Source organism: Adelges cooleyi, unplaced genomic scaffold, assembly GCF_023614345.1.
Source record: "Adelges cooleyi isolate 19-005CV unplaced genomic scaffold, UGA_ACOO_1.1 ACOO_flye_CR_arks_rails_tigmint_CR_PRNA_108, whole genome shotgun sequence".
NCBI classification, from domain to species: domain Eukaryota; kingdom Metazoa; phylum Arthropoda; class Insecta; order Hemiptera; family Adelgidae; genus Adelges; species Adelges cooleyi.
In genome coordinates, this window is record NW_026095761.1 from 1,134,792 (window position 1) to 1,148,322 (window position 13,531).

The 13,531-nt window shown below is 32.9% G+C and overlaps 1 protein-coding gene across 2 annotated transcripts in view; it reads left to right on the top strand.

The window, feature by feature from the left end:
- LOC126844095 (organic cation transporter protein-like) overlaps positions 1–10,019 on the top strand; it is a 45,469-nt gene extending 35,450 nt beyond the window's left edge. Inside the window, exons 3-13 of one of the 2 annotated variants that reach the window (XM_050581968.1) lie at positions 4,020–4,294; positions 5,793–5,960; positions 6,074–6,177; positions 6,885–7,039; positions 7,104–7,272; positions 7,364–7,493; positions 7,587–7,776; positions 8,028–8,156; positions 8,270–8,454; positions 8,952–9,085; positions 9,197–10,019. In XM_050581968.1, coding sequence (XP_050437925.1) covers positions 4,020–4,294; positions 5,793–5,960; positions 6,074–6,177; positions 6,885–7,039; positions 7,104–7,272; positions 7,364–7,493; positions 7,587–7,776; positions 8,028–8,156; positions 8,270–8,454; positions 8,952–9,085; positions 9,197–9,275 — 1,718 coding nt within the window. In that variant the 3' untranslated portion in view covers positions 9,276–10,019. The remainder of the gene's footprint in view (positions 1–4,019; positions 4,295–5,792; positions 5,961–6,073; positions 6,178–6,884; positions 7,040–7,103; positions 7,273–7,363; positions 7,494–7,586; positions 7,777–8,027; positions 8,157–8,269; positions 8,455–8,951; positions 9,086–9,196) is intronic. The other variant, XM_050581974.1, reaches the window with a different exon arrangement.
- The last annotated feature ends 3,512 nt before the right edge of the window (positions 10,020–13,531 follow it).

Here is a 13,531-nt window from a genome sequence, read left to right on the forward strand (position 1 = left end):
TTTTCTTTTGTTCTATACAATATTGTGTTTTTAATTCATTATGAGTTCATTCTATAAAACATTACTCTTAGTAATAAACAAACAGCACTTAACTGTGTGTATTGAAAATACAGGTCATAATTGGTGTATAGGTCATAATTGTTGACAATTAAAACCGTAAAAAGAAATTACATAATTGTCGAAGATAAAGAACACTAAGTATTCTTATCCTACGCAAGACTGATATTATATTTTCGTTCTATTATCTATTATATTCTCTAATGTAAAATCAAAGAAACGAAGTGAAAATCACGTGCAGTCATTAAAGTATGAAATGTTGCGATGAAAAATGGTTAGTGGTTCGAACCATGGGTTCAGTATTCCAATGTCCATTAACGTCATATTGCGTACCCTCGGACATCGTGGAAAGTATTAATGAACGAAACATGCTCAGCTTTGTTTAAACGGTCTTATGGGCACAGCAGGTAATGTACAGAAGTAGCCGACAGCTGTAGTCGATATTATTAGTGTCGTGCCCGTAGTCCGAACTGGCATTTTTATTTCGGCCTTAGTAATTCTTAATATCAATTTAGGTTGTAAGAGTTTCTTCACTCGAGTGTCCACGCGCTACAATCCGCGTTAACAGGTCTCACTCCTACTGCGGATATAACAGTTAAAGTCAATAGACGACAATGTAGGAATGAATGGAACCCGACTCGACCACGTTAAATTTAACCACTCTATTGACTCCGGCGAATCCAACACAAGATGTTATTATATAAAAATATACAATAAAATATGCGTAAATAAGCTGAACGTCTCAATAAACTAAATTTAAAAAAAAAAGGCTGATTAATTAAGAGCGAATTTTAAAGCCTGATAAATGTTCAGCCAATCTGTATATACAATACACATACATATTACAAACACTATTTAAATCGTATTTAATTTTTAATAAAAAAATAAAAAGTATATATATAATTGTAATAATAAAATAATAGTTGCCCTAAGTTCCGACGCTATGTCGGATAAGTATAAGAAATAATAACAATAAATAGGAAAATGTATGTATGTTAGCATCTAGACTGGTTCGGAATGTTTTATTCAACTTCTAGGTATAATCATAAATATTGTTTGTAGTCTCTTCGGGCACCGCGGTAAAAATTATTGCAAAACCTAATCCAGGAAAACTAAAGCGAGGAAGTGAAAATAATAATATTAATTATAGAACACATTTCAATGTTTTGCGTAAAAGCCGCAAAAACGGTTATTATAAAACTCTATTAAACATTTTTGAATACAAAGCGTGGGTATGGAAATATATCAAGGCCTCAGTCATCGCCGTGCAATGTTAATTTACGGGTTTGGGCTTAATAAAGTTTGAAAATTATTGTCTATCGCTATGTTTATAATAAATATACATATAAAGCTATAGAAATTATATTATGGCATATTTCCGTGCACATTTCACGGTACTTGAACACACAAAATAAACATACGGCCGTGACTTTGTAACGACACATAAAGTGAACAGTGTATGAATATGTATAATGTACATTTTTGTTTTGATCGGTCCGAGCTACGTACACACTAGTATAATACTAGTAAAAATGTATTTCTCACTGTAAATATGTGCAAGCCAATAATCTTTGTAATTGTGGCTTAATAAGTGTCTTATTTCGCGTTAAGAAGTGCCTGGTGGAATTTTTTTTTATGCTGGGGGCTGAGGTTGCTTTGTATCTTTAAGACTTTTCATATATTACTTATAACATAAAATAATATGTAAAAGTATTTTAAGAACAAAAGTTTATCATTATTTAAAACATTATTTTTGTGAAGTTCACAATACATGTTTTACTTCAATGGATATGTTTAAATCAAATTAGTAAATTTTTATTTTCATTTGGACCAATAAAATATATTTGATATAATTTATATTGTAAACGATTGTTGGTTCAGTGCACTATATAATTATTACTTAGAGAAGGAAAAATAAGCATTTTCAAAACGTATAAATTATAATATTGTCATGAATCATTGTTGAACAACGTCGAAAGAAGAAAAGACACATTGTATAACCATAATATTATTATGAATTATCCTTGACACGACCAAATCTATCGCAGCAGTAGTTAGTTACCTACAACGAATGTCAATGAGCCTTTCCCCGTATGTGTACTCTATTTTCCTACAATATGTGTAATAATGAACATTATGGAAAGCCTACGAATTCATTGGTGGTTAATTTTTATCGTGAGCGGACTAGAGGAACGGACTGGAGGAGGTACGGGAAGAACTAATAACGTCTTGTCGGTCCAATATGGTTTTTAACTCTTGAAATCACAGAGCTTATTTCTAATTCTCGGACATCCCCGTAGTCGCGTCCATGGCTAGGGGATTTAGCCTCGACGACCTCAATTTGTATTCATATAGGTAAAAATCCTATGGACAATTTAATTTTTCCCATTAGAAAGACACAGAAGATCGTTGTCTGAAATAATTTTTTCTACTACAGCTTGTCTCGAACCGGGCCATCTCGCGTTTGGTTCTAAACCCGTGGCTGGACTGTCGTGGTGGCATTAGTAGTCGACAACAGATCAATTTACACGAGGGAAGTCGTTGGACGGGTTTTCAATACAATACAAATAATTACAACATAATAATACGAAGTGCGGTGTTTTCAATGGCGAACCGAATAGAACGGATCAACGGAACCTGTACGACCGGAAACGTGCACTTGCGGCCTATTCCGTACCCTCAGGCGCAACGTGTGGACCACCGATTCGATTGTACAATAACGTTGTGGCCATTCGCCGGGTATAGATAGTTACACACACGCCGCAGACAATATGAACGATCCAAGGACCCGTGGATAACATAATATCAGTTCCGGCTGTTGTATTATTATGATTATTATATTAGGCGAATAATGCGCTCTTAATGAAGTACGATCGAGTTACGAATAAAAGAGCCACTCCAATATTCAGGTCATCGGTGGAATATTTTTTAACGTTTAAAAACCAATACCCTTGAATGCGCCGTATCTTGGCGCTAATATAGAATAATGATAATTATTGTTAATATTATTGTAAAAGTGTAAATACAACACTTTAAAGCAAATTACCTAACCCGTGACCGTTAAACTCGTATAGTATGTATTTGTATAGGTCCAACGCGTTATTTTCTTGCCGTTTTGATAAGTACACGATGTAAAGCGTACTTGCGCAGATCAGGTGGTAATTTAATATGGCGTAAGCTTTGAGAGACAGTAGCTTTCTATTCGGTTCACGTAACGGTCGGTCACTTACATGACTTTGGTGCTCTTAATAGCGTTTTTTTCGCGCAAATTCATCGAACAATTTTTGTTTTTTCTTTTTAACAACAGTCTGAAGCGCGATCGAATCCGATATAGAGTTGGAAGCGTGATAGTCCTATACAATATAAGGCGAGCAATAATTGTACATATAGGTATTGTTTTTTCGTGTGATTCCTAGTTGGATATCAATCGGTTTTAAATAAGAAATAAATAGCTACAAAATATTTGCAGATATTTATTTTATCTCCTGACTCTTGTCTTGTCGAATTTTGATATCCAATAGTAGATTCGTTTGTGTATTAATACTCAACAAAAAATGCTAATCGCCTTGCTAAGAACTATCCTGGTACCAATAAAAAACGTCTGCAAATTCGCATATTTTTCTATTATGAATAAAAACTTGACGTACAAACTGGGATACTCGGGGGATGAAATAAAAATCTGAAAAAATTAGGGAAATATTTTTGGGAAAACATTTGGAGCCGGATGGCGGCTATCCAACGTCGCGCCGTGTTTCATTTAGGAATCGTCCTAGTATGTATATTTATTTGTAAATTTACACAGCACTGTCTAGTCCGTATGGAATTTAATTATGCATAAAGTATTAATAATGTTTGCTAAAAATAATAATTATAACACCGAGCAATGGTCGGTCCCCTGGTGCAGCCTAACCACATTGTTAAAAAATAATGAAACAATTGACGTTTTGATTATTCTGTTCTAGGAAATGTGGCCGTCGGAGCGTTCAAAGATGAAAAGAAGATCGAGAAGTACGACGACCCCGTGTCGACGGCTATTGGCGAATTTGGCCGGTGGCAAGCGATGCTCACGATAATATTGTCCTTGCTCAACCTGCCTTGTACGTGGCACATATTCGTTCTTACTTTTCAAGGGTTGGATACGGACTTCTGGTGCGCACCGCCGCCTGGCCTCGAGCACCGGATATCCGTGGACCAGTGGAAAAACTTGAGCGGAGTGTTCGTTGTGTCACAAAACATGGTTAGTTTTGTTTTTGCCCGTTCGGTTGGGAGTTCAAAAAAGTAAACAAAATCCATAAATTGCTTAACGTTTTTTTTTTCGGAATCCCTCCCTTATCGTCTCGAGATTCACACGACTATAATACTATGTACATTATATGGGCCCCACGACGGCCGACCGTGTACGTTTTTTAAACATAAAGAATTTCGACTAGGTTCGAGGAGTACCCGCACTTGTTTGTGGCCATTACGATATTATTACAGTGTCCCGGGTGTACACGAGTGGTAATTAAAATTTGACAGTCCGGCGATAGTGTACATAAAAGAACGTGTACAATCGCCTTTTAGCCATAGGATTTTGTTGTACACTCATGTAAACAAGACGGTATAGTAAAAAAAAATTACACGCCACTCGAATGTGTGAATAATGTTTATACTTTTTTGTTTTATCTCTATACAGATGGAAAAGTAGTTTGCATAGAATGTAGAATTATGTAGTTGAATAGTTACAAGGTTTTCGACGGTTGTGCAAATTAAAATAGACCGGAATTCATATCAAATTCCCCATATATGGCGTACTCTATCAACATTACTTGAACGTTAAATAACGCGATTAGTGTATAATAACCACTGGATAGGTGTATCGTATAATAAATAGGTACCTATTATAGGCATGTATTTTTATTTTGAATGTTTACAGCATATAATATTATAATTATAAGTGTAGGTCTTGTTACCTTTCCATTAATAGTAGTGGCGGCCTAAGCTCATAATCCCTATAAGGAGCATGTACAGTTGAAACGCCTACATGAGAAAATTTGCTTGAAACCCTAAATCGGTTAAGATGAAAAATTTAACTCAACATTTAAACATTTTTGACCTACAATTAAACGTATTAAACTTCTGTTTTTAATCAAATATTATTATATACAGAAAATATCATATTATACATACACATAGGAAAGCCGAATAAACTTATACTTTTATCATTACAAATTTTAATAATAAACTACACAGAATATAATCTTTAATTTTAATATTAAGCATACAAATTATATAAAAATATATAATAGACTCCTTTTTTTGAATAATTGTTCATAACATTTCCAACAGATTATTCGTATGTAGCTTAAGTTTAGATGTATATACATACATTTGTACTCAACTCTATTATGCCTGACCTACCCCAAAGATACACGGCTACTACTTTTTTTTTTTTAAATTAGGACCATTCGCTTCAGGTCGTTTTTGATAGGCAGCTATTCGAACATTGATGAAATCGACTGTTGGCTAGTGGGGGTTATATCATTTTAAATGCGGTAGCGACTTTGAGATAACGATAGGGTAGGCAAATGAGTAAGAGTTACAGAATGGAAAGAAATAGTAATAAAAAAAAAAGTACGCCTCCAAAAATTAATGAAGTATGTAAAAACGCTTATCCTTCACGAATTGGTTTCCCATATTTGCTGACTAAGGTTTCATACAAATTAAATTACATGTCATTAACTATTGTTGTCTAGGATTTGGTCTACGACCCTTGCTATTATCGAGACATCGACTATGAGGGTTTGCTCGACAACCACACGTTTGAGAGTGTACTCCCGAGGGACTCGGACAAAGATGTGATTAAAAAGTGTTCGTCGTGGCAATTTAACACGTCCGAATTTGGTGACACGATAACTTCGGAGGTATTATAATAATAATAACAATTTAAAATTATAACGACAACAATGTTCGTACAACGAATTATCCCTAAATGTGTCGTCGAGCATTTTTACTTAACAATGTTTTTAATTCGCAGTGGAATTTGGTGTGTGACAGAAAGGATTTGAAGAACTTCGCCGAGATGATGTTTTTGTTAGGCGTTGCTTTCGGCGGTTTCTTCTCGGGTCTCGTGTCTGATAGGTAAGTCGAGTTTGGAATACTTTAAGGCGATAACGCGCAGACTTCTGTGGCGACACTGACAAATGCCGGCAAAATGGAAATTCAACTTTTAAAAGGGTTCATGAAGTGTGATTTTCGGTAGCGTTAAAATCCATCCCGTTTTAATTATAACAATAACTCAGCCGTGAAATTCAATAAATCACATTTTGCGGGGTTATAAGCGGCATAAAACTTGCAAAGTTACACGAAATATTATAAGGTTATGACTACAAAGTATTTATATTTGATCAAATGTTTTTTTGCAGCTAATAACTGCGCCGCGAGTAAATAATATTGTTTATCTTGAAATACGGTGAAAGTTTAGTGGTTAGATGTAATTTATAGGAATTTAATAAAATCCGATACTAATTATTTGATCTATATGACATAATAATATTACACTGAACGATAAAAATGATTCATGTGGTTTTTTTACGTCCAAGGATGTAGTGTAATAAAACCTGCAATGATCGCATGCAATGTCTTGTCCAAGAGAACACAACTGGTAATGTATTAATTTAGGAAAATTTTATTGTAAATATGGAATAAAACCCAAGAAATAATAATTGGCTTTAAATATGAACTAGTTAATACTACTTCAAGTTATGTATATTTTCAATTAAATTGCGTATTATCTTTTTAAATTATTCACTAAACATGTTTTTTGTTTTGCCATTTAACCGTTATAGATTTGGAAGGAAAAAAACTTTGATGGCATCTCTTATCATGCAGTTGACACTTGGCATCATGGTTGCTCTCTGTCCGTGGTTCGAAATGTACTTGGCATTAAGATTTGTCTTAGGTTTCGTTTGTGTCAGCATTGTATTCAGCGGCTTCGTGTTGTGTAAGTATTTTTTTAATTATCCGCCGATAGCATTGTACAATACCGCGTAAACTTTATTGTTTAGGCATGGAATTGGTCGGTGGTAAATGGTTGACAATTGCCGGAGTACTCTATTTGCTTCCTGTCCCGCTGAGTTACATTATAATTTCCGGTATTGCATATGTGTGCAGAGGATGGAGACTTCTTCAGTGGTGCGTCACTTTGCCCGCCGTGTTCTTTTTAGTTTTACATTGGTAAGTATAAAAATTATACATTAATATTATTTTTTTTTCTTTTTATTGGCAAGTCGGCAAAGTGCTTCATACGTTAAGTCCATTTGTATAGGTTCATTCCGGAGTCGCCGAGGTGGTTGTTGGCCATGGGAAAAGTGGATGAGACTATGGTCGTTTTGCAAAAAGCTTCCAAGATCAATAACCAACCGTTGCCGCCGAACATGGACAAAATCATTAGCTATGTAAGTAAATGACTCTGACAGTAAAATATTTCTGTAGTTGATACGCTGTCTGAATTTCGTGGCACTTAATTTATGATTTATCGGCTATTACAGAGTGTACGGAAACTGGAAACCACCGGCAAGCCTAAGGTACGAGTTTCAGACCTGTTCCGGACAAAAAATATCAGAAAAATATCACTGGTTCTGTACATACTGTGGTTCAGTTTATACTTAGTGTACTACGGCCTTGTGCTTAATCTGTCCAACATCGGTGGAAATATTTACATCAATACCATACTGTCGGGTTAGTGGCACAGTATACTTTTGTAATTTACTCAGAAATTGTACAACAAACCCGTTTTGCTATTTTTTACCTTTCTTTACGTGCCATTCGGGGATTTTAATGCAAAAGTATTCATGATTCAATCATATCATCACTACTCTTACTAATGAAAGTGTCGTAGTTTTATTTATTTACTATTTTTCAAATACGGACTATAAGTGTTTTTGCGTGGAAAATAATTAACTGTTTTTCGCTTTGTTTTTTTTTTTTAGGTTTGGTCGAAATCCCTTCGATATTAATCAGTGTCGTCATACTTTTGAAAATGGGTCGGAAAAAACCGTTGTGTTTAACTATGGTAGCCGGAGGTATCGCATGTCTGTTGACTACAGTACTGCCTCCAGGTAAAAAACAGAACAACAACTACCCACTAATTGCTGTTTCTCATGATCTGTTTACATTTAACCATTTAAACATTATATTGATTAATAGTAATCTTTGTCTAATAATTGTGTAGACACTGACGAGTGGGTGTCTCTATCGTTGGTAATGGCTGGCAAATTCTCTGTTTCATCGTCAAACGTTATTATGCCACTGTACACCGCCGAACTGTTCCCGACCGTCATCAGGAATTTGGGCGTCGGCACTTCAAATATACCTGCAGGAATCGCCTTAATCATGGTGCCGTATCTTTGGAACTTGGTAATAATGGTTGTTTTGAATGAAGAGTAGCCAAAAAAAAAAAACATTAAGGCGTAAACAACTAACGACATAATATCTACTCGCAGCATTGGCAAAAGTTTATTAATTAGATCAGCGCTAACCATTATTATGTAGTACACCAGGCAAACGTTATTTTTCGCTCCATCGCAACTTTATTTCCTCCCCTCTACCGTGATTTACGCTCCCTCTTAATTTATCCACCCCGAGACGACTGCCCTATTTATCATCAGAATTAACAAAAATCCAAAACATTTTTGCTCAAATTTTTCTGTACTAACGAGTTAGTGATGTGTCTGTAATTCTTGAATAACGTCACGCTAAGAGCTTGCGTAGATGAAATTATTATTTTTTTTACCCTTTGGTTACTTACATAAAAATTCCTAAAGCCAATTTTTGGTAAGCACATAATAATTAATAGAGCCTGTTATTTGTATCACATTACCAATTGCCAATCGTTGTGATTATTTTTGTCGTAGTCTTCCGTGAGCAAAGTTTTGCCGTTAATGGTGTTGGGAACGGTGAGTGTCATCGGCGGATTATCCGTCCTCATGTTGCCAGAAACCGGAAGTCATTTGTCCGACACGTTGGAGGAAGTGGAAGAATGCATTAAGTGAGTATACATAAAATCAGTAGACATGGAGAATTCTAAACACCGTTAAACTGTCGACAGTTCGAGCAATTTGAAATAACTTGTGTTTTTTTTTTACGTTTGTTTATATAGCATTACAAGTAGTCCTCAGAAAAAATACATTGACACGGTAAGTAGTCACGTGCAAACCACACCGACAGAGAAAAAATAGCGAACGCAAAACTGATAAATTTTGCATTTGCTATTCCTTCCCTTTACCCACTCCGTCTTCCTAATCTTTGTATTAAGTTTTAAGTGTTTTGCATTACGTGAAGTTATTGGGAATAACTTTGTATTGCTTTTTACGATTTTGACATATTTCTGTGATAAATATAAGTACCTAAACCATAAAAGTTAATCGACAATAAAATGACTACTCCATATTGTATTTATAGTCAATCAATGTTACTGTACAGCGTGTATCACGATGAGCAGAAAACCTCACTAACTTTTAGTTAGGTCATCGTGATACATCCTGTATAGTATTTGAAACTATACAAATTTGACTTATAAGAATATAGTTTAAAACAGTATTTAGTGCAAGAGTTGATTATAATAAGTCGGTACATAGTGTAGGTTACAGATTTATAAACGAAATATTCATAAATCTACCTAGTCCTCACGACCTGTACCGTAAAATAAAATATGTATTTCCTATATGGCTAATATTTTAATTATACATGATAAATATTATTATTATATAAGTATTTTATTTTTTAATTAATTGTAACATGTAAATATATATTTAAGAGTATAATAAGTTATGTACTAAAATTATTCGAGTTATATTATTTAATCTTTGTAAAAATAAATTAATTTAAACGTTAAGACTATTTTATACAAATTTTATTAATGAATCGTTATACATTTCAATGTTTATATTTTAATAATTTATTACATTAAGATAGTTTGTAATTAATTTGTTTAAAGTTATTTTTAATTGAATGAACGAAATTCAAAGTTTTTCTTTGAAAAGAAAACGACAACCATTATGTATTTTATATATTTTATGTATTTAATAAATGTAATATTATTTTCTAAGACTAAATGCATATTTTTTTAAGAGCAGTTTTACTATATTGAGCTATAACATGAGGTTTGACAAAAAATCATGCTACATAAAAATAAATGTAAAACTTATTATGATATTTCAAGTGTTGTAAAATAAGTTTTAAGAGTGGTTTCCAACAAAGTTTCTATTAATACTACAAAGCAGATTAAATATGTTCATGTTAATTTATTATCAAGATTAATTATTAAGTTAAGAAAAACAAACATTCTTTTAAAATCTAAACTTTATTTCCTCCGTCGGTAGCAATTTGGCGGCTCTTAATATTATTTCTTGGCGTCTGATGTACATCAAATAAATATTGTTTAATCTCAACAACAAAACGACCAAGTTAAACGCACACTTAAGTGGCTATTATCAAAAACGATATACATCTGACATGTTTATTTTAGTTTTATGACCTTTTTCATAGCAGCGCGCACCGTTAGAGGGTGTATTGAGAAATTGCCGAAAATACCAGTAAACAACTTAAGTGTGTTGAGATAAATGTCATCATTTTTTATATCTTTTCAGTTTTTGGCGGCGCCAATGGCAAACGGACTTGCCAGTCTAGAGATCGACGTAAACCGCACTATTGGAAATAATTTTAGTCGATGCAAGTAGTTGGACACAAAACTATAGCGCTTGTTATTTCCCATATGGAACGACCGATATGTGTTTTGCGCAATGCATTCAGGATGTGATAGTTTTTCTGTCGCCTATTTTGATCTATTCTTGACCTGGATATCCGTCGTACCGCGTTATGCACCTTAGGCATGTTTGAATTCTTCCAATGCACAAAAGTGTAAACCGTCTTTTTAAATGATAACATCATCGGTATGGATAATATTTGAACTTTGATGCGGAGCTGAGAAGGTACTGTTTTTATAACGTTTTTATTTTACAATGGTGTGTTTTTATTTTTGTGTCTGTATCTGCGATATCTTCCAATTCTCTGAACCGATTCTTTTAAGTAGCAAGATCAAAAATCGTACCTCAATGGTATTTCATAGCACAAAATTAAAAAAATTCACCTCTTCCCCTTCAAAATCGAGAAAAACACCCAAAAACTGTTCATATTTTTTATCTTAAAACTACGATGCTCTATAACTTTTTTTAAAAATATTATTAGAATTAGTTCCAAATTTGTATGGAATATTCTTTAAACATGTACTACCGATAAAAATGAACAAACCAAAAATGTATCATAAGCCTTTTTTCCTTAGAAGGGATAGAATTTTTTTCATTATTTTACTTTTTCAAGCAAAGTGAAAATCAGACCGAATATATATATAATAGAACTATAACATATACAAATTTATCAAAAATCTGTAGTCAAATTTTTTTCATTAAGCAAAAACCGCAAAAAAAAGGGAAAATTACCCTTTGACCATAGTAAATTTCCAGGTTGCTATGAGTGAGTGAATCAACAGTCAACAGGTAATGATCATATTTGAATTACATATAGACAGACAATCTAGTATCAACCCTAATCGTATTCACCCTAATACTAAAAATTCATTTAAAGTACATAATTGTCATTAGGTAAAATGCCTATATCGATATTTGTATTTTTATCTGTGAATCTTGGACCATCCTTACTCACTTGCGTATAAGACTTTGGCATTTGGATATTATTTATTTCGAAAATGTTAAGACCAAGTTGAGACAATTAAACAATTTTTAACAAGAAAAATACAAATTATACAAAAAACAATATGTACTATTCATAAAAAATAAATTATTTAAATATTAATTACATGGCGATGCGTATAGATTTTACATAACAAAAAAATAATTAAGTCAAAAAATATTATCCTATTAGTATTTTTATTTCTGGAAGGTAGGTCCCATTAAAATATCGACAATAATAACAGTTAAGAAAAACCATTTTTTTAAAACTAGTTTACTTTGAAGTTTAACGTACTAATAAAATACTACAGAATAAAAATTGAATAAGGCCTTTTTATTTTTACAATATAACATAGATGAAATTATCTGTGAAAAACTATTTTACAAAAATTAAATAATGATACAATGATTAAAGTTTTTAATGTTGGTTAGCGGGAATTGTTTCATCAATTTTAATATAATTAGGTTTTAAACCTTTATTTTTTTGTAAGATTAGGTACATTTTCCATAAAATCAATTTAGTATTGTGTACAAAAATGTTTACTTTTCAGTCTATTTTGAAAAATGTATTGTGTTTTTATACCAATGTTTCATACCTACATATATAATTATTGTACGTTTTAATCAATATACAATATATATATTTTAAATTAATTTGTCAGTTTAATTTTTTAAAAAATACAACAATTCGCAAGTGGTATTTTACATTGAATTGATAGCAAAACGTTATTTACTATAAAACTTTTCGAATGTAGCATTTAAAGAATTTTATTACGTTCAATTATTTAGTAAACACCGCTGAAGAGTATATTTATACTTTGATCTTTGTAAGAATCGATTTTAGATTCCGAATGTACATTTAGGTAGATTCAAAACTGTTACGCTATAGATAAAAGATAATATTATTACCAACGGATAAACGGGCGGGCAAAAAAAATCAATCGCTAATATAAAAAAGCCAATCGACTTCACAATTTATAGACAATGTGTGTGTTTACCGAGTAGCCTTATTTTTTGGAGCTACTCAATTCTATGGAGTTTTACGATATCAGTAATAATATTCGGTAATCAGCCGTCGTTTTTCCAAAAAGTATTAGGGCCGGATGATCAGGATTACCTCTTTTATCGATATCTATAACATTTCAAAGGCTCAGTGGGTACTTATCGGAAACGATACTCATTGTTCTCAATTGCATAGTTTGTTTCTCAATGTCGAAATGATTGTGTTGCAACATTACATTCAACACAATGGTTTATAATGAAATTGGCCTATTGTAATCCTAATTATTGGTTCCTGCGATTATGCCAAGTCGGATGTATTTACGATGTCATATAAATGAGATTAAACAAATTGACAATAATATTTTTCGAGCATAATAGTATTTTTTATTAGATTGCGGTTTTCGGAAATTTAACCATTTTTCAGGCATGTGCCACAGTACAGTCATTTTGGGATAAAAAGATAATTTCCGTTAAATAAAAGGGATGTCGACATGACACGGGCGTAAAGCCAAATTTATGCTTGACGCGCGAGTTTCTTCTACGAGCCTTGAAAAATAAAAACTAATATAAAACTTAACTTTGCCGTTTTGCCGGAGGAGAATGTTCAATGTACAGTAAAATTAGTGTATACTGTATAGTGTCATAGACGGCGAGGGGATGAATACATAAAACCATCTTTAAATGGGTTTCCTCTCCTTAGATTTAATTATCGATTCGGGGCTTAACGGCCAACGGGTCTATAAAAA